The following is a 21,769-nucleotide window of genomic DNA, read 5'->3' on the forward strand; positions in this document are numbered from 1 at the left end:
AAAGCCTTAGAAAAATAATATCAGAGCTGGAAGGGATGCCAAGGGTCATCTAGTCCAACCACTTGCAATGCAGGAATCTCAACTAAAACATCCATGACAGATGGTCATCAAACCTGTGCATGAAAACCTCCAAGGAAGGGAGAGTCCACCACCTCCCAAGCGAGTCTCTTCCACTGTCGAACAGCTCTTACAGTCAGAAAGTTCTTCCTGATGTCAGAATCTTCTTTCTTGTAACTTGAAGCCATTGGTTTGTGTCTTACCCTCTCGAGCAAGAGAAAACAAGCTTCCTCCATCTTCCATGTGACTGCCCTTAAGATATTTTTGAAGATGGTTATTATATCTCTTGGGACGCGGATGGCACTGTGGGTTAAACCACAGAGCCTAGGACTTGTCAATCAGAAGGTCGGCGGTTCAAATCCCCGCGACGGGGTGAGCGCCCGTTGCTCGGTCCCTGCTCCTGCCCACCTAGCAGTTCAAAAGCACATCAAAGTGCCAGTAGATAAATAGGTACCGCTCCGGTGGGAAGGTAAATGGCGTTTCCATGCCCTGCTCTGGTTCGCCAGAAGCGGCTTAGTCATGCTGGCCACATGACCCGGAAGCTGTACGCCGGCTCCCTCGGCCAATAAAGCGAGATGAGCGCTGCAACCCCAGAGTCATCCGCGACTGGACCTAATGGTCAGGGGTCCCTTTACCTTTACCTTTATTATATCTCTCAGTCTCCTCTTTATCAGGCTAAACATACCCAGCTCCTTCAACTGTTCCTCATAAGCCTTGGTTTTCAGACCCTTGATTATCTTGGTTGCCCTCCTTTGCACACATTCCAGCTTGCCAACATCCTTCTTAAATTGTGGTGCCCAGAACTGGACACAGTATTCCAGGTGTGGTCTGACCAAGGCAGAACAGAGTGGTACTGTTACTTTCCTTGATCTGGATTCTGGACACTATACTTCTGTTGATGCAGCATAGAAAGCATTAGCTTTTTTTTGCTGTTGCATCACACTGTTGACTCATGACAAGCTTACGGCCCACTAAGACCCCTAGATCCTTTTCACAGGTACTGCTAGTAAGCCAGGTGTCTCCCATCTTATATTTGTGCATCTGGTTCTTCTTGCCTAAGTGCACAACCTTACATTTGTCCCTACTGAAATTCATTTTGTTAGCTTGGGCCCAGTTCTCCAGTCTGTTGATGTCACTTTGAATTCTGATACTGTCTTCTGCGGCATGAACTACAACTCCTAGTTTGGTGTCATCTGCAAATTTGATGAGCATCCCCTCAATTTCTTCATCCAAGTCAATTATAAAGACGTTGAACAACAGGCCCAGGACAGAACCCTGCGGCACCCCACTTATCTCTTTTTTCCAGGATGACAAGGAACCATGACAAGAGAGTACTCTTTGGGTTTGATAAGTCAACCAGCTACAAATCCACCTAACAGTTACCTCGTTCAAACCACATTTTACCAGCTTCCTCACAAGAATACCATGGGAGACTTTGTCAAAAGTCAAGATACGCTATGACCACAGCTTTCCCCGATCTACCAATCTTGTTCTAACCATGTCTACTTGGAAGCCAGCTGCATTGATCTGAACCCAAAGCATGATTCTAAACATGGTTACCTAAGTGCATACTACTGAATCTGATAACAGACTCTACTCCCAAGCAAACATGCTCAGCATGGTACATGCACACATACAGAAGCAAGAGTGGGGAAGACACACTTTCCTTTCCTATTCCCCAGAAATTTCTCCTTGCCCCCCCCTCAAATGTTCAAGCTCTGAGCCTGAATCCTTCAGCACCTCTGGGTCCCTCCTGATTCGTGTCTTTCACGCAGGCTGCAATGCACAAGATAATAAGTACATTAGTGGTGGGTTTATACTGGACCATCCATCCATCATTCTGCTTTCATAGTTCTTCGGTGATGCTTTCCCCATGTTATTGCGTTCTTGCCAACCTGACATTCTTACACTATAGTGCTGCAAAAGCAGGGCACACAAACCCAGAATGGTTGCAGTATGAAAAGTTACAGGATTTCAGCAGGAAACTATGGGACACAAATTATTTGGAAATGAAGCAGTATGCCCGCCTCAAAACTTTTGCAAGCGTAAACAGTCAGACAGCGGGATCGCATATAACCACATTGATTCTGTCATGAGCACAAATAATCATGAATGCACAAGAAAAAGGGCATATGGAGCCCATAGTAGGCATATTCCTGTAAGGGATTGGTGGACACACGCAATGGCATTTTGTTGTGGGTCTGTGTTCTGGCTTTCAGCAGGAGCAAGATTTGTGCTATCAGCTGTCCCCCATGTCAATCTGAAAGCCAACTTCCTCGCTTCTCAGAACAGCACAAACCTGGTGTTTAAAAACATTGCAGAGAGTCTTTAAAAATATAAAATAAAAGCACTGACCAAATTTTTGGTTCAATAGACACGTGGTCTCTTGTGGGGAGGGGAGGAAACAAAGCAGACATGTCTGAAGACAGAGGTGGTGGGGCAAAGAGGAAGCAGCAATCCACAGGATGTACATGTATCAGTGCAGGAAGGGGCTGATCAAACAAACAAAAACCTCAACAACCACTTCTCTTTCCAGGTATTTTTGCTTTTATTATCATTATTTATTGAATTTATCAGTCACTTTCCACAGAACATCTCAAAAGCAACTTACAAAAATAGCAGCACACGGTACAAAAATGTTTAAAACCAGTTATAATACTTGTAGCAACATCAAAAAGTGTTGATGTTCCTCAACAACAACAACCATCCCAAAATAACAAATCCCGCCCCCACTCCATGCTCCCCACCAAAGAATTAACTAGCTAAAATACCATCAACTGCTGCAGAAATTAATACTGCCCAGGGGAAGAAAGACAGCTTCATCTGGCAATGAAAATACATTGGTGTTGATGCCAGGCAAGCCACTCTGGGGAAAGCACCTCACAGATGTGGGAGCCAGTACTGAGAAGGCCTGTTCTTACCACTTTCTGGACAACATAGAATAAGGCCTCTGATGATGACCTCAGGCTCCAGTCAGGCTCGTATGGGAAGAGGGGTCTTGTAGAAAATGGGATCCCAATCTGTATAAGGCTTTACAAGTCAGAATCAGCACTTTGAATTGAACCAAGAAACACATTGGTATCCTCTGTAATCAAGCCAGAATTGGTGTTACATGTTCAAAGCACCTGGTCTCCACCAATAAACTGGCTGCTGAATTTTGCCCCAGCTGCAGTTTCCCCAAACCATTGTCAAAGGCAGCTCCACATACAGTGCATTGCAGCAACCCAGCCATAGGTCATAGCTGAGCCAACAGGTAGAGCTGAAAGAAGGCATTCTATACCATTTGCATCTCCTGTGACAGCAATGGAACAAGGAGTATCCCCAATCTGTGCATCTGATTATAAAGTGGGGAGATCCAGTTGCACATCACCTACCTGGACCAAGGACCCACGTAGTAGCAGTATCTCTGACTTAGCTGGATTGAGTTACAGGTAGGTAGCTGTGTTGGTCTGCCATAGTCAAAACAAAATTTAAAAAAATTCCCTTCCAGTAGCACCTTAGAGACCAACTAAGTTTGTTATTGGTATGAGCTTTCGTGTGCATGCACACTTCTTCAGATAAGCTCATACCAATAACAAACTTAGTTGGTCTCTAAGGTGCTACTGGAAGGGGAAAAATTATTTTGTTTTAACGGGATTGAGTTTCAGTTGTTTTCCCTCATCCAGTTGTTTACTGCAGTCAGGCACTGATTCAGTAAATCCATGGGGGTATATGATGAATCCCTCTGAAAGCCCACAATGAAGGCTCCACAGGACTGAACGATAATTCTAAGCATCACTTTTTGAAGTGGACCACCCAAACAGGAGAGGAACCGCCACAAAACAGTGACACCCACTTTCCATTCTGACAGAAGGTCCAGAAGGATACCATGCTCAATGGTATCAAAAGCAAACCAGAGTTCAAGGGGAAGAACAGCATCACCCTTCTCCTATCTCTCTCCTGATAAAGGTAATCATACAGGGTGCCCAATGTTGTTTCAGTGCCTGAAACCTGACTGAATTGGATCCAGAAAAGCAGTCTCATCCAAGCATGCCTGGATCTGGTCAGCAACTACCCGCTGAAGATCTTTGCCGAGAAAGAGGTTGTTTGCCACCAGTTTGTAATTATTCAGCGAGATCTTCCAGATCTAGGGATGGCTTTTTCATGTTTTACCACCATCGCCATTAGCTAGTCTGGGACCACCCACTTTTGTCAAGAGACATTAATAAATTCTCTGACCCAACTGACCATCCCTTCACTGCTGGGTACATCTCAATGCACCCCTTATTTCTACAACCAGTTGGTGGCTTCATTAATAGTTTTTGTAGCCATTACCCAAGGACAGGGTGTAAATGGAACCATTAAAATGCAGTCTCAGCTGGGAAACATTGATATTCTCATTGAGAAATTCTGGGTAGTTTGTGTGTTTTGAGAAAAGCTATCTAAAGCCAACCCATTCCACATCTGATGCTGATGGGGATAGGACTGTGATGCTAAGAGGCACCGCCCTCCATTTAAATAATCTGCCATGGATAATTAGTAGGTTACAGTCCCTCGTGTGTTGTCACAGCCAGTTGATTGTTGTCAGTTGCCCCAGAACCTTCTTCATTCATTAGCTCTCTCTGATCCGAGATGGCTGTGTCTTCTAACTGATGAGACCATGCCTCAGGCACCCCCCCTTCAGTTTCTTTCAGCAACAGGCCCTGGTAGCATCGGATATTTTCCTCATGGAGTTGGGTTACCTCTGTGTTCCCTCCACAGAAGCCTGCCGTATGGTTGGCTAAACCATTGTTGACATTGGCTACGTGGACCTTGTTGCCTGCTCGCCTCTTCTTGTTCTTGTCCTGGATGAGGAGGCAGGTGAAGACCTGCTTGAATCTCTTGCGGAAGTGCTTGGAGATGAGAGCGTAGACAATTGGGTTGAGGCAAGAATTGGCGTAGGACAGGCAATGGGAAGCTAAGCGGCAGGCGTAGGTGGCCCGGTTAAAGGGGAAATAGCCAAACCAGAAGCACAAGATCACTAGGTGGTGGGGCAGCCAGCACAGGCAGAAGAGGACGGCCACTGCTATGATCATCTTGGTGACCCTGCGCTTGGCTTTACGGGACTCCGAGATCCTCTCAATGGGATCTACAGCGGTCCACAAGAACTTAATGGTCCTAGCATAAGCCAGGCTGACAACAAAGACTGGGAGGACGTAGCCAAATACAAAGGTGAGGATGTCCAAGATCTTGCGGCGCTGGTCCTCCCAAATAGGGACACAGATGGGCACCTCCTGGTAGTGGACTATTTGGTAGTAGCTGAGATACGGTCCTGCAAAAAGCAGTGACAGCGTCCAGATCATTACAATGGCAAGAGCTGCATTGCGAGAGGTCCGGAGATCCCGGGATTTCAGGGGGTAACGGATAGCCAGATACCTGGAAGCAGAGTGGATGTGGGGTAAAGGGGTTAGTTTCTTGAACACAATAAATTTTGAGAAGCCCAAAAAACATCACCTTCCCTTTCCTATGGTTGCTTCAGTGCCTGACCTCCTTATTCTCATTTCCACATATTATCTCAGGTCACAGCCATACCATATGTTGAAAAAGCACATGACTTCCCCCAAAGAATCCTGGGAAATGTTGTTTATTGAGTGTGTTGGGAATGGTAGCTCTGTGAGGGGGTAAACTACGGTTCCCATGATTCTTTGAGGGAGGCTATGTGCTTTAAATGCCTGGTGAGGATGTGACCTTGGTGACAAGCCAACAGAGTTATTTTCTAGGCTCTTCCCAAAACTCCTTAAGCTTAAACTGCCAACTAAAACTCCAAATTGGGGCCCACAACAACTTATGCAGATCTAGGAAGCGCTTCCATAATTCACAAAGCTTTTCATATGTGTACAATGTGTTTCCTTCCTCCTTCAATGTGTTTCCTTCCTCCTTCAATACAGAAAACTGAGTGCAGAAACACATATGCCTGAGGAATGCCAAGAATCCAAGTGAACTGGGAGATTGCATGTTCAGGCACAAATTTATTAAGGTGCCCCCTATGCAGAAACAGCAAGAGGTGCTAAGTGGGATTAGGTTGTTAAGGACAAAGGAATGGAGAAAACTTGAGAAAGGGTATTGAGAAAATGTATGTGGAGCAGGTTTGGAAGGATATTTCATTTTTCTGGTATCAAATTCAGCTCTCCACAGTTTGCAGCAATTTAAGATTCATTCATTTATTTTAAATCATCATGGAAATTCATCAGCATTTTAGTGAAAATTTCTCCTGCTATAAATATTTTTCCATGCAATCTTTTCTTATAACCAATCTTCCCTAATACAATGCTATTTTTGGTGATGCGTGCATTTTAATACACACTTTACTTTAGTATATGCATCTTTGTACGCTGGAAAACTGACTGCAAAATTCAGAAAAGCGTGACTTTGGAAACAGAGCTGTGTTTCTGTTCCCAAGGGCAAATTTGGTAGGTTCACCTTTAAATGCAAAGTGGATCAAATTCCTCTCCCATCCCTGAAAGGTATTCAAAGGAGCAAGGTCCTTTGTCCTCTACTCCTTCCTATGGAAGAAGTAGGATCCTTCTACTGATCAAGCAATATATTGGTTTGGAGGACAGAGAGGGAGACATGCCAGAGAGAAGGAGTGCTTGTATTTACCTGTCCACAGAGACAGCTGCCAGGGTGAAACTGCTGGCATACATGGTGAGGTAGATGAGAAAGTGCACTGCCTTGCAGGCAAAGGCACCAAAGAGCCACCCATCCAGCGTGTAGATGGTGGCCTGGAAGGGGACACAGAAGACAATGAAGCACAGGTCCGCCACCGCCAGGTTAAGGATGAACAGGTTGGTGGTGTTGTATTTCACCTGTCCATTGCGCAGCAGCACAGCCAGCACCAAGCCATTCCCTACTGTGCCCACGAAGAAGATGAGGGAGAAGACCACCGGCACAACAATGCCTGCAGTTCGTGCTTCTACGCTGTCTGAAGATGTGTTCCAGCTGTCTGGCATCTCCCCATCTGAGAGAAAGGGGCCTGGAGAAATAGGAAAAGATGAAATGAACAGAGGTAAAAGTAGGAAATCATGGGACAAGCCCTGCCTCAGATCCCTGCACTAGTTTCCTGTCCGCTCCCGGATCCTGCACATACTTCTTGTCCCTTCAAAGCTCTCCAGGGCCTTGTCTTCCATTGTCTCTTGTATCCCAATTTATCCCTGCTCAGGATATTCACTCCTCCAGCTCTACCTTCTTCACCAGCACACACACACACACACACACACACAGCAAACATACACATAATTTCATTTTTCTCTCGTGTGCATGCGCGCACACAGAATCATACCATAAAGACACTGATAAAGACACCATCATACCATTATAAAATTGTACCACACACACAAGATTGCTTTCAGTCACGTTTTATTAACAAGTGGGGAAATAGCCCAGATTTATCAATAAGTGAAAAAAAGTAGCCAACCAAGAGGTTGATGTTGTTTCATGTATCATCTGGACCTGTTGATTGCCCATTCAGGAATACCAGGAGGCAGATATAGGTGCAAGTTATAGGAACCATTTTATAGGAACCTTTTGATGATGGTTAAAGACGGCCTTAAAATGGTTCTCCCAAACCCTGGCAGGTACATGGCAAATAGACCACTCACATTAAGGACTAAAATTCCCGAAGCTAATTGCCCAAAGTTTTCAGAATTTCAAGAATGGGAGGCCATTATCAGTTGATGCCATTAACTTAATACAGCCTGAACTGTGAGAATTATAAGGGTCTTGTACTTTTTTTTGCGGATCATAATAAGAGGTATCAAAAGACTTTTGTCATTCATATGATAATTTATATATTGGGTATGCGATTTACTCCTAAGAATCTCTTTATCAACCAAATCTTGTACAAATAGCCATTTCGGAAAGCATGCACTGGATTGTCAATCTGAGCATATTTTAGGCACAATGGATTCAAGCCTTAATGTACCGTGCTCAAGTGAAGAGTCTACTATTATTCTGCCTAAGCACTTCTGTATCGTGTCTTGATAACTGAATCCATATGCCAGCCACAGCTCCAATAAGCAGGAAAGATTATATTAGATCATGATGCATCAAACACAACCAATGTCCCCTCACACACCAATGCAACTCCAGTGAGGGTAAGATACTAGAGTTAGTTCCCAGTTCATTACTTGCCCATTAGCCTGGATTGGTCAAATTCTGTGCATTTGAAATTGCATTAAATGGAATGTTCAGGAATGGGTTATGGCTGGCAACTTGCACTTATCAGACTCTGTTGGGTACCAGCATGAAACAAGTTAATTTAACAGTGACATCAGGATCTGTAAAGCTCCTCTGTGATGTAAATGGCTCAGATTACATTGGCATGAGACTGGATTAACTCTAGGTCACTCTGGGTGTCTGGGTTCAAGACCCCTTTCTCCTTCAGCAGGCACAAGCCTTAACCCTGACCGCCAATCCATCGTGGAGAAAGCCTCTGCCAAGCACTACTTGACCCTCTTTAGTTCATTACATCCCCAAAGCTCTTAAGACTCTTGTTTTGGTGAATTAAAATGCCCACCTTTGTTTGACAGGACTCAGCTGCTGCAACCAGCCTGGAAAAAGCTGGAAGGAGGGAACAGAACATTTAAAGAGAATAGTGGTGAAAAGGGAGGGCAGGCCTGGATTGTGTTTTGAAGTTGTTGATTAATCATAGACTGGTGTTGAAGTGTCTCTTTTAACGTTGTATTTCCTCCCTCTGCACTTTGAACAGTGGCATGTTGAAAAGATGCAACTTTCCCCACCTGCAGACTCTATCTGCATCCAGGAAATCTGAACCTGCTGAATTCCTGCAGGGTAACCTGTGCTTCCAGGAATGGGATTGGTGGGCGGGGGTCATGGCAGCCGGAGTGCTCCATGCACCTAGTGACTTTGCCTGCCCTCACATTCCACGGGGAAGCAAGTGCCAGACTGCCAGGCAAACTGCGATGAGAGCCTGGTTCCTCTTTCAACCAAAGAAATTCCCCCATCATTATCTGATTATCTTGGTCTGTCTCGCTCCTGCAGCGTTGGGAGACTCCCTTCCTGGTGCACTGGAAACAGGAAGCCTCATGTAGATACCATCTTATCAGGAGAACTGTCCCACACAAAGTAGGAATTGGGACTTTAGCATGGTAGCACCTACCCTTTGGAATTCCTTCCTTTTGAATATGTTAAGTAGAATTGTTTAATTGTACATTGAAATGGGAAATGACTCTGAATATGTATTGCTAAAGGGAACATTGGGGAAATTCCATTGAAGAGCTTTCTGAGCAATACGTTGATCATTAACTTAGGATGTATCTCTGCTGCTCTCTCATGTGGTGTTTAACTGTAGATCACATGGGAGGTTTATTCAGTTACAAATCACCATTTTGAGGGAATCTGTGTTCTCAAGCCACTGAAGACAAAGGTGTTCTAATGTCTCCCCTGGAAAGAAAACAGCCTCCAGGCTAATAGATGTGGGAGACAGAGAGCTCTGTGTGTCAGCTCTGATTATAAATAGTATTTCATATTTGTAAGAAGCTGAAACTGTGCTTGGATAAACATATGATTTTATGTAACTATTCGGATGTATCATTATTTGTTTTTGTGACTGTTTGAACAAAGTTCTGTTAGTAAAGCTTTAAAACCATATTTTGGGTATGGACAATTTTTATTCCTAGAGTTTTGATTCATCCTATTGCTTCAAGCTGCATAATACTAATATTTGCAATAGAATACTAGATTGGCACCATTTCTGTTGTCTTTTTGATGCCTATAGACCTTCCCTTTTCAGCAAGCTTTTTAAGTTGAAATCTTTCCCAGTCTGCCTCTGTATTGGAATTGTTTTAAAGATATTTTTACTCTTCCCCCAACCTATTCTTTGCTGTCCTGGGCAGGATATAAAATTAATAAATAATAAACAAAAAACAAAAAGTCATAATCTCCAATCTTAGCATCATTAGGCTGTGGTAGTAAATCATTTACTCTAGACTAGTTTGGGGACTAAAGCTGCACCCCGTGCCAGCAGGGGCTGATAGGAATTCTAGACCAAAACACCTGGAAGGAACAAGTTTGGCAAAAGCTGCAGTACGATCTGATGCACACAACTGCCTTGCCTGTAGCAGCTGCTTTTATATTGCTTTTCCCTGCTCATGTTGAATGAATGATTTTATTTGCTGCAAGCAGAAGCAAATTTTTTGAATGCTACCAATCAACCCACATGTAAGTGGCTTATGGTGGCGTGCAATATTCCAGGTGCTGCTTGTGACAAAATGAGTCCAACCACCCCATTTGTTGTGAATGTGGGATTGCACACAAATGGGTGCCCTGTCCCTAGCTGGGTTGAGTATGGCAGCTTTCTTCAACAGAACACACAGAGCTTGGAGATGTGAAGTTTGATCCATCCGAGCAGCCAATAAAATCGCATATGGTTTAGTAGTGGATTCAGAATCAGAAAGACTTTGCAATGTTAAGATGCCATTATCAGAATTTGGGAGGGGGTGGGAATCACTAAGAGCTGGGGTTGGGTGGAACTCACATGGTTTTATAACATGCTTAAGATTAACATTGAACATGGCTTTTAATTTCTGCTGTAGCATTTGTGTCATGCATCAGCTACACTCATAATTAAAATATAAAACATTAGTAACCTCTACAAAATTGAGAGTGGGTAGGGGTAAAGGATAGATCATTTCTACAGAAGGAAGAATGCTGTTTTGTTTCAGCTGTGATTTGCCTCTTTAGCCTTTAAGCCTTTCCGCATGTATACCAGAAAGATTGCTGTGTGAGCAAGGTTTGTGCCTTTGCCCCTCCTTCCCAGAATTCTCTTGAGCCCCCCACCCCCGCTTGCTTCCAGACTGCACTCGTTCTCTCCACAAGATCATTCTTTCTTTAAAAGAATAGTCATTTCCTTATTGCAAAGGGTTGCGTACATAATAACCCTTGTAAGCCAAGTATCACAATGAAGAAACTGTATATTTATAAATCATATGGCAGAGCTTAGAAGATATAAGCTACAATATAGCTACAAAACACCCAACATTCAAATACATCATTAAAGTAAAGCCATAACATATCCACAGCTGTTCATCGCTTGCCCAAAGAGAAGATGCTCAGACTCTGACTGTTCACCTGTCCCATTGTGGAAGGTGTCATTTCCACCCCGCCTGCCGTTCCAGCCCATCTGCCTCACACTGAACAGAACTGTCTCTGAGCTGGAATAAAGACGCAGCCCTTTCTGATCTCTTACTTCCCTGCCTCTGAAGAATAGAAGAGAGTGAAGCAGCATCTGCTGAAATTCTCCCTTCGGTACAGCAATTAAAAGCAGGCAGGAGCCTTGCCTACTGAATTTGGCCACTCTAGGAGGAACTCCACACACACACACACCGTCCTGAAAAACTCCCTTTGAGCCACATTGGGGGGAGACAGGCAACCCTCCCCTTGTTTCGATACCATTTCTATTTTTTGTTTTACTTCTCAAAAGCTGTGTACTCACTTGTTAGGAAAGAGGCGAGATCCCCCTGGCCTCCCTCGAGTCTTCGCTATCCGGCACCGATGCTTGGGCAACACGAAGAAGCCCTTGCCCTGCTTCTCTCCAGTGCCAAGGGAAAAGAAACTGCCCGGAGGGGACTCTGCAAGTTGAGGTGCTCAGTAGGTCTTCCCTGTGCCTCTTCCTCTTAGCTACTTCTCAGTGCATCCACCTTGCTGCATCTGCTTTCTTCTTTCTCTCTCTCTCTCCTCCCTTGATGTCTCTCTCTAGATCTCTGCTCCCCCTCTCCTGCTCTTGCTGTGCCAAGCCCATTGATCCTTTTTTTCTTTCCTTGAGGTTTGGTTGGGTGTTAACCCTCCTATGGCCAGATCTCCAGTACTATCTAGCTGCCTGTCGATCTACCTACTTACCTTCCTAATCTAAATGTCTATCTGCTTATCTACCTACCTAATCTATTTTATCTGCCTATCTATATCTATCTATCTATCTATCTATCTATCTATCTATCTATCTATCTATCTATCATCTATCTATCTATCTATCTATCTGATCTCTCTGCTAGCCTCCTTTCCTGACACAGCTGGTTCTATTCTTCAGGGATCCACAGGCATGAAGATGTGAATATATATCCATATATCACGGGTTGCCCTCCACACCCTCTCTACGAGTGCCGCATATTTTACCGCCGGCTTTTAAGTGGCAAGATCACTTCTGCAGCTCCAGCCAAAGAACGTATTTCCAAAACCATCTTGATAGCCAATGGGGAAAGAGCATATTCTGCCCCCTCCGTCTCTCCCAAGCTGTACAAAAAATGCAGGCATGCCAAGGATCAGGCTGCTAGCAGGCACTGGGGACATCTAAGTTTCTGAGTACTTCTTGTTGTGTGCTATGCTTCTGCACGTGGCATTGAAAGCCACCAGCTCCCCTTGGACTTAGCATCACCGCACAAAGGCTTTCCCAGAGCTTTTCTCACAGCCTACATGGGCCTGACCGTTGTTTTTTTCGTTTCTGCCAGGCTCACTGGATCCAGGTGCTGATGGAAGTCATAATCTAAAACATCTGGAAGGCACTAGCTTGGCAAAGGCTGGCATAAATCCTGCAGGGCCCGTTACCAGATTCTGAAATGTGTAGTCTGGAACATCTGGAGGGCACCAGCTTGGCAAAGGTTGACTTCTACAACGGTAGAGCAAACATTTTGTATGCAAAAGGTCCCAGATTAAACTCCTGGCACTTTCATTTTAAAAAAAGGAATGGGTAGTAGATCCCATTCTACACATCAAGGAGAAGAGAGCAGTGCATTTGCTACCCAGCGAAACAGATCACATTTTCCCAGGGACACCCCACTCCCACCCCAAAAAACGCATTTTGAATGCTGGGGAAATGTGACATGTAATAGCTTGAGGAAAGATGCCCCGATCCCTCCTTGTAATTAAGCGATTTATGCACTTATACCATAGCAAAAGCTGATGGGCATGAGTCAGCCAACGATCAATACAATGAAGTCCCATTAACTGCAAGATGGGGATGTTAAGCACATTCTTAATGCTTCCATGGAAATGTATGGTGAAAAGTAGGCATGGCAACCCTGTGTCCAGAAGGGTCTTGTCTCTCTCATATTGTGAGCTCTCTTTGTTTGTGTGCTGTACATATATACACATGTACATTTGAAGGCTGACTGGAGAGAAACATACTCCTCCGAGTGAAAAAGGCTTTCCTCACCATCTCTATTAACAAGAGACACTGCTAACTTCCAGCCATCTGGGACTAGGCGACGCACAGCTTCGAACTAGGCCTCATCAGTTACGGCGCTTCGCTTTCCACAGATTGAACACATCAATATTCCCACTTTAAATCTAAGGCGCTGAAACAAAAAGTAGGCCAATAAAAATTATGCTGCAAGTCTGCAGCAGGGTTTTTAAACACAGTTCTCCATGTTGCACTGCAATGTACTCTGCAATGCACTCGTGCTCAAAGATGTGCCGCGCAGCTCAGCGACTTGCAAAAGTTGCTCGTGGCAGCGGGTGGCAGATGGGGACATATTTCTGTACGTTTTATTTCACAGAATCGGTATACCACTTAATTGTAAATTAAACCTCTAAGCAGTTTACAAGAATGCTAAAAAATACATTCAAACTGTCCATAAAAGTAAAAAAACAGGTTTAAGAATCAAAACATAAATAAAATCACCAGATTTAAATATACACAATAAGCTTAAAATTTCAGATTAAAGCACTTGCATGTCTGGGTAAGCTTGCTTAATTTATTTTTATTTATTTTTAGTAGATGCTGAAAATAATACTGTTTGGTGAAGGCACCTGCCTGATGTCAATAGGCAGGGAGTTCCGTAGTGTAGGAGCTGTCGCACTAAAAGACTGATTTGTAAACAAGTGCAGAATGAATGGAGCTTGTGAAAGTAGCAGACTCATTAACAAGTAAACAAAGCAAGTGAAGTAGCAGCTATGCCCATACCCCTGCCCCCTAACTTCTCCCAAACACACCCTTACTTAGCAATGCTTCACATGCAGGCCTCATTCTCAAACCTTCCAATTATCCACAAAGATAACACTGCTAATCCCTTGCCAACCAGCAAGCATCTGGTCTACAAAAATAGAGCAGCATTAAGCAATATAGTGTCATACAAATAGCAACATATCAACTTTCTATGGGGGGGGGGACCACTAAAACAAATTGTCCCCGAAGAAGGATCAGCGGCAGTTTTTCCCTTATCACTGTAAAGTTGAGGATATAAAAGCCCTACCATACTGGTATCGATATCCATTGGTAGGACACTGGGGAGGAGGAAGAAGATCCCAGCAAGGACTGGGACACACTGGGGCAAGCAGGGGAAAGAAGTACAGTGGTACCTCGGGTTACAGACACTTCAGGTTACAGACACTTCAGGTTACAGACGCTTCAGGTTACAGACTCCGCTAACCCAGAAATCGTATCTCGGGTTAAGAACTTTGCTTCAGGATGAGAACAGAAATCGTGCTCCAGCGGCGCGGCAGCAGCAGGAGGCCCCATTAGCTAAAGTGGTACCTCAGGTTAGGAACAGTTTCAGGTTAAGAACGGACCTCCAGAGCGAATTAAGTTCTTAACCCAAGGTACCACTGTATTCACAGGGTGACAGAGCATAGTGAGGAGATGGGGGTCAGGACACAGGAACCACCAGAGCAGCAGGACCCATCACCAGAGTCAGAGAGACCCCTCTTTTCATGAACACGGAGCAGCAGGCTGGGCACTGCAGGAGGCTGAGGCAGGCAAGGGCCCACAGCCCAGCTCCCTAGTTGGCCAGGTGGGTTTTGCTAGCTCTGGGAAGAGGTGTGTGATTCCTCAGCTGGAGGAGGCTTGCAGCAGGTGAGGGTCACATGTCTCATCAAGCCCAGATGCTGCAATCAGCAGGCAAAGTACAAAAGGGAAGCAGAGCTGCGGGGCTGTGTCTGCTCAACTGCCCATGTTGGTGGACTGTGGCTTGGATGTTCCTGGACCTCTATGAGACTGCTTCAGGTTTGACTCTGGACAGTATCCTGACTGCTGGACTTTAGACTTGGCTACTTGGATTGACCCTGGAATGTGTTTCCTGACCTTTGGACTTTGGATTCGGCATACTGACTTGCTGCCAGGTAGGCCAGGGGTGCAGGACAACAGCAGGTATGGGGAACCCATGGGCTCCCAAGGGATGCTAGGAATTTCTGATGGAAAAGGAAGTGGAAATTGCCACAGTTTGCATGTTCATCTGTGGTCAGGAGCGGAAATCAGTCAAGCAAATATGATCAATATTCACATTGTTCTTGGTTTTTTTTTAACCCGCAGAAAGTGATTTGCTTTTTGGTTTTTTCCTTTGCTTGAAATGTGGGTTAGCTGCATAACATAAAGGCAGACAACAAGGCAAATGTAGTATTTGGAGGAAACCGAACTGCAGCAGAATGTAAATAGAGCTGATTGTAATGAGGACAGGTCAGAACAGAACTCACTGCCTTCTTACTCCCCAAGCCCTCCAGATGTTGCTGTGCTCACTTCCATCAGTCCCTGCACCCCGAACCAGCATGCCCAATGGTCATCAACATGTAGACCAACATCTAGAGAGCCACAGATTCCTTATGCCCGCTTTACTATCAGCCTTTACCAGCACATCTTCTCCGATATCTTAATGTCAATATTTTCCCAACTTTTAACGAGAGAATCTAGACGATCCAATGTGCAATATTTCTGTGGGCCTAAAAGAAATGGGATGGGTGAATCCCATTACATATTGTGAAACCCTCTTAACTCAACAAAGCAGATAGTCAGTTAGACTTGGGGTGGCAATGCGGAGAAATAGATGTAGCAATGAAGCTAAGCATTATTTAGTTCTGGAGTAGGGAACCTGTGGCCCTCCAGATGTCATTAGGCCCAGCCAACATTGCCAATGGTCAGGGATGATGTGAGTTGTGTAGCCACGGCTTCCCAATGCTTGATTTACTTAATATGTTTTACTACTACAACATTTGTTTTTCCATTTCACCTTGTGCAGCCACGTAGTCAGCTGACTTACAGAAGCATCGTGTGAGTAGGTCTAAGGGTATGACTGTGTAAGATTTTTTTTACAAGGATGATTTGCTGTGGAGGTTTCTTGGACCACTGGGGGAATTAGACATTCTCATGGCTGGGCTCAAGGACTCGTTACATGTGCTTCCAGTGAGGTGGCAGCCTCTAAGGCTCAAACCCAGGTAAGGAGGGAAGACATTGGCAGAAAGAAATGTTCTGGGCCAACGTAACAGACATCCTTGGATTTTGTTGTTGAGTTCATATTCTGGATCGTTTATGATAGGCTGCTTAGGGCACCAGAAATGATGCATGATTGCTGTGTAAACACAATTGCTAATCCCTAAGGACATGTTTCTGTCTGATCATTTCTGGTGCTGGTGATTTTTAAGGGCAATGGGACACACGGAAGGAGCTTTTTCAATTGAGATTCTCAAGGTGAACCAAACCTGCTGTGAGACAGGATCCATAAGGCATCACCCACTCAATGGCTGAGCGCAGACTGTCCCACATACTTTACCCCTGACCAAGGGACCTCCTGTTGCTCTAACCCAGCCTTCTTCATGCTGTAGCCCCACCAGATGTTGTTGTATTCCAGCTCCCACCAGCCCCAGCCAGCATGACCAACAGACAGTGATGAGAGTTGTAGTCCATCAACATCTGGAAGGCAGCAGTTTGAGGAAGGATGTTCTAGCACAAGATGCTGATGTTTCTGTTATGTGTGAGCTACAGTACAGATATCTATTTTAGTTGCACACTGAGTTACTGACTGATGAAGCTGAAAGGGGGGGGGAGTGCTCACATGCTCTTGTAAGTGCTTTGTTGCCTTGGAAACAGAAGCATCTAGAGGTATTTGGCCTTGTCAGTGTGCACTGCAAGTGAAGGATTTCTCTCTATTTTTTACTGCCCAATGTGCTTGTCTGATTAGGAGAAATCAATACATTTTGGATGAAAGTAGGAATGTTTTCCTCCTCATCATGCTGGAAACTGGACAAATTATACATTGCCAGGCAATACCAGTAGAGGCTTACAGAAGGTCTTATAAATGTTCATGTGCTTCTGTTGACTTCCTCTATTGCTTTTTCACAAAGTGCTCTGTTGAGATGATACTGGAGCGGGGCCATCCCTGTCTTGAGGCAGATTGAGGCAACCACCTCAGGCAGCAAATGGTGAAGGACAGGGAATGGAAGCAGCTGCATGTGTCATGTGGTCTGACTTGTCCTACCAAAGCAAGCCTGCTGCCCTCAGAGTGCAGTATGCTCCCATTGCCAGTGTCAAAATAAGATCCAACTGCTGTCAATCTGATCAGCTTTTGTACATGAAAAGGGAAAAGTGTCCTTAGGTGGCAAAATGTATTTGGTTGGCCCTGCACAAGAGGTTTAAATGGAATCCAGCTTTCCTGAGTGGGCTGGAGAAGTGCAATTTATTATGCTTGGGAGCTGGGATGGTGGAGAATGTTTACTGGAAACTTATTTTAGTTGAAAATTCAGAGATGCAGAAGGCTCTTCTCAGTTCTAAGCTTCAACCAAGGGCATTACTAGCTACTTAAGACTCCAGACTAGGGATGTAAGGAGGCCTTGTTTTCCATTCCATTCTGTATTTGTCACACGCAGCACTATTCCCATTGTGCTGTATTTTATCTTCTGCCAAAAAGTAGTGATGTATGGAAGTGAGAGCTGGACCATAAAGAAGGCTGATCGGCGAAGAATTGATGCTTTTGAATTATGGTGCTGAAGGAGACTCTTGAGAGTCCCATGGACTGCAAGATCGAACCTATCCATTCTTAAGGAAATCAGCCCTGAGTGCTCACTGGAAGGGCAGATCCTGAAGCTGACGCTCCAATACTTTGGCCGCCTCATGAGAAGAGAAGATTCCCTGGAAAAGACCCTGATGTTGGGAAAGATTGAGGGCACAAGGAGAAGGGGACGACAGAGGATGAGGTGGCTGGACAGTGTTCTCGAAGCTACCAACATGAGTTTGACCAAGCTGCAGGAGGCAGTGGAAGACAGGAGTGCCTGGTGTGCTCTGGTCCATGGGGTCACGAAGAATCGAACACGACTAAACAACTAAACAACAACAATCTGCTATGGTAAAATTACGGTAAAGGTAAAGGTAAAGGTACCCCTGCCCGTATGGGCCAGTCTTGACAGACTCCAGGGTTGTGTGCTCATCTCACTTAAGAGGCCGGGAGCCAGCGCTGTCTGCAGACACTTCCGGGTCACGTGGCCAGCGTGACAAGCTGCATCTGGCGAGCCAGCGCAGCACACGGAACGCCGTTTACCTTCCCACTGGTAAGCGGTCCCTATTTATCTACTTGCTGTGGGTAAAACCTCAGCACCTAGGACTTGCCGATTGCATGGTCGGCGGTTCGAATCTGCTAGGTTGGCAGGCGCTGGGACCGAACGACGGGAGCGCACCCCGCCGCGGGGATTCGAACCGCCGACCATGCAATCGGCAAGTCCTAGGCGCTGAGGTTTTACCCACAGCGCCACCCGCATCCCTAAAAAATTACGGTAGGTAACATATATTTTATGTAATTAGTTATGTAAGTTATATTTTCATTATTATTAAAAGTTGGGGAGGTCAGTTTGAATGATATCCTTGGATCCCTTCCAGGCCAGTGATCCTATATCCAGTAAGAGTTGGAATCTAGTTGAAGCAGCTGTGGAACCTGCCAAACCGGTTCCTTTGATAAGGTAATGGTTTTATCTGGCCACTGAAGTGCCCTTATTAGCATCTCAAAGAATGAACTAGATCACAACAGCTAAGTCATAGAATCATAGAATTGTAGGGTTAGAAGTAGTCCAACCCTCTGCAGTGGAAGGCAAGGCAAATGATATGATTGTGCTATCCCAGCCACCCTGGCTTTTAGGCAGAACAACAATGGCCAGAGCTGTGATGTATGCGAGCTGGAAGCTGGAAGTGGGAAACAGAGACATGTGCTGCTCTGGTTTGGACCACCCTCAAACAATGCCCCTGGCTTCAACCCCACTGTTAAACAATTTTTTTTTGCAGTTAGGGAAGTGAGAGAATTGCACTGTGTGATGAACAAATCATTGACTACATAAGCAAGCCAGGATGGTTGCAGGATAAATGCTCACTGCCACATAATCTCCCCACAAGCAAATCAGAACAAATGCTCCAGAAGAACTGGACATAATCTAACCTCCATGTAAGCTTTGTGCAGGCAAACCAGGATGAACTCTTAATAAGATGCTAAGTTTGAGATTTTAAACAAAGGTTGGATGGCCATCCATCAGGGATTCTTTAGCTGTGATTCCTGCATTGCAGGCGGTTGGAATAGACCATTTGGTTCCCTTCCAACTCTCCAATTCTATGATCTGGAGAAGGCCTAAGGTAGACAATAGCATAACATAGAAAAGCATGGGGCTCAGATAGACACTCATTCTAGTTATTCATTATTGGCCTCTGCTCATGGTAAAAACATATTTTAAAAACCCACTTCTTGGTTTCTTTTCATCTTTATAATTGTTTGTGTCTGGGAGCAACAGTGCAATCTGATATCAAAGTCTGTAGCAGGGAGAAAGGGAAGCTAGGAGGTTCTTAGCCCAAAGGATCTGCTGATTTAAAAGGGTGGGTTGAGAGACGCATCCCGCATACTTTGTTTGCTGCAGCTGAGAGGCACACAAGTCTTGAAGGCTCTGCGGCAGGCATGGGTGTCAAAGCTTGTCTCCTGGAGCCCTGGTGCGAGAGAACCGGAGCAATTTCCTCCTCTCAAGAAAGAGACTTTCCCCTTGGAGAGGCTCCCCTGCTTCCTGATAGGATCGGCGAGCAGCACAACCCCAACGTCCATTTTATCTGGAGCGAGCTGGGTGCTCAGGCGAGGCCCTACAGCCTCTCCCTCTCCCTGGATGACTGCAACTGCTATTTGCCCAAGCCCAAGCTCCTGCGTGCCACACGGCTGATGAAACTGCTGGGCTCTTCCTACAACCCCTTCTGGATGTCTCTCAAGGACCCCCGAGGTCTCAACACAAGCCTAAAAGAAGTGGGCATCCTCAGCCAGGACTTGGGTGAGTGTACAGCATGCTTTAGGAAGAAGCTTCTGCAGCAGGCAAAGGGTTTAGATCTTTCCAAGCTGCTGCCTGTTGAGGGCGGGATCTCCCTCGGCCTGAACAAAACCCTCCTCCACCGCTTCCATCAATGGCTTGTGGATAATGCTACCTGCCGCCTGACTTCTTCCTGGGTGGACATGGGACCCATCTTCTTGCCACGCTGGTACACCATACGGACTGCAACCAGACTCACATTGGGTGTTCTTGGCTTCCAGGCATGACTTGCCAGCCTGCCCAAGTCACCCAGATCAAACTCCTAGCGTGGCACTGCTGGGCAAGGGAAGACCACATGCTGAGGCCGGGGAAGTCCTCGCAGCAATACACTTGGAGGCAACTCCCTTACCCTGTGGTGGCTACGTGCAAGTGTTCCTGCTGATGACAAGGTGATGTGGGTTTCGCATTGCCATGCTACGGATTTCTCAAGGAGTTTGCTGCTGTTTGCTGATGAGTTGAAATCTGCAGAGCTGGTGGTCACCCATAGTCTCAATGGGTCTCTGAACCAGAGGGTAACGGTAGCAAGAGACGCCAGAAAGCAGTGAAGATATTGAAGACTGCGTCTCAGCGAGATGTTTACAGCAAGCAAAGAAAACTAGACTTTGGGGTATTGCTGCCGTCTTTCAGGAAAGGAAGTCAAGGCAGTGATATCTCGTGGGAAGCAGAGAGGGCCAACATCTTTTGTGGACTGACAGGCGTAATGACGAACTGACGGCAGAAACGGAAAGCATTTCACCATTTACGTCCTGGGAGGCAATGTGCTTTGGAAAGTCAAGGAACTGTGCTCATCGTCACTGTTGGTGAAACCTGATTTTTTTTGCGTGGAGAAATAAATGGTTTTAATAAGTGTTTGGGATACTTAGCCTCATTTAATTTTTATCTGGGGCCACAGCAATTGCTATGTTGTTGGGTGTATAGGGCTGAAGTTTTGCTTGAACATAATTTAGTAAGGTGGGTTTTCTACACCTCCTGTTTTCCATGAGACTTATGCTAGTGAATTGTGCCCCATGATAATCTAGCAGGGTAGCTATAAAGATGGGGGAAATCTGTTTAGTTGACTTTGACCTAGGTCTTTGATTCTGAAGGGCTGCTGTGCAGTTTACTTTTCTCTCCATTAGTTTTTAATATGCATTTGTGGCAGGCCTGGGGAACCTGTGGCTTTCCAGATGTTGTTGAACGCCAAGTCCCATCATCCATTACCATTAGCCGTGCTCGTTGGGGCTGACTGGGAAGTCAACAACATTTGGAGGACTTCCTCATCCTTGATTTAAGAAAGTGGATGGAAGGCGGCTGCATTTGTAAGTTAAATCGTGATAGGGTGTGGGTCTCGCAACACTCATTTTGCAACCTCCAAAGAAGCCCATTAGACTCTGAGATACACACCTGGCAACTTTGAAGTGACAAAAACGCCCAATTTCTATTCCCTTTGCACCTCTTGCCTCAGACTTATTTATTAAATTTGTATCCTACCTTTCTTCAATAGAACCCCAGGCAGTCCTCGTCCAGGTCCTGATCAGACCTAGAATGTTTTAGCAAGTGCAAGGCTTCTGCTGCATTTTGTACCTTCATCCCGTAATTTCTCTTAAAGATGTGTCCAGGGAAATATTGCAAAAGACAACTCAAGCACCTGCTGCTTAGTGATAAAATGTGACCTTCC

General features: G+C 45.3%; 1 protein-coding gene and 1 pseudogene across 4 annotated transcripts; one reads left to right on the forward strand and one right to left on the reverse strand.

The window, feature by feature from the left end:
• Positions 1 to 2,614: 2,614 nt before the first annotated feature.
• Positions 2,615 to 11,988, reverse strand: GALR3 (galanin receptor 3). Of its 3 annotated transcripts, none has more exons than XM_083573276.1 (4): positions 11,528 to 11,988; positions 6,882 to 7,048; positions 6,676 to 6,797; positions 2,615 to 5,451 (listed from the first exon to the last, which is right to left on the reverse strand). In XM_083573276.1, the coding sequence occupies exons 2-4, from the start codon at positions 7,023 to 7,025 to the stop codon at positions 4,581 to 4,583; spliced, it is 1,137 nt and encodes a 378-aa protein (XP_083429402.1). In that variant the 5' UTR covers positions 7,026 to 7,048; positions 11,528 to 11,988; the 3' UTR covers positions 2,615 to 4,580. The 3 variants fall into 3 exon arrangements, with proteins under 3 accessions (XP_083429402.1, XP_083429401.1, XP_083429400.1); XM_083573275.1 differs by adding an exon at positions 8,591 to 8,634 and having other exon boundaries at positions 6,676 to 7,048; XM_083573274.1 differs by having other exon boundaries at positions 6,676 to 7,048.
• Positions 11,989 to 19,718: 7,730 nt separating this feature from the next.
• On the forward strand, positions 19,719 to 20,627 carry LOC310744076 (noggin-like; annotated as a pseudogene). The gene has a single exon. The product of its transcript is annotated as a noggin-like (transcript).
• The last annotated feature ends 1,142 nt before the right edge of the window (positions 20,628 to 21,769 follow it).

Source organism: Podarcis filfolensis (assembly GCF_964270895.1).
Source record: "Podarcis filfolensis genome assembly, chromosome: 10".
Lineage (NCBI taxonomy): Eukaryota > Metazoa > Chordata > Lepidosauria > Squamata > Lacertidae > Podarcis > Podarcis filfolensis.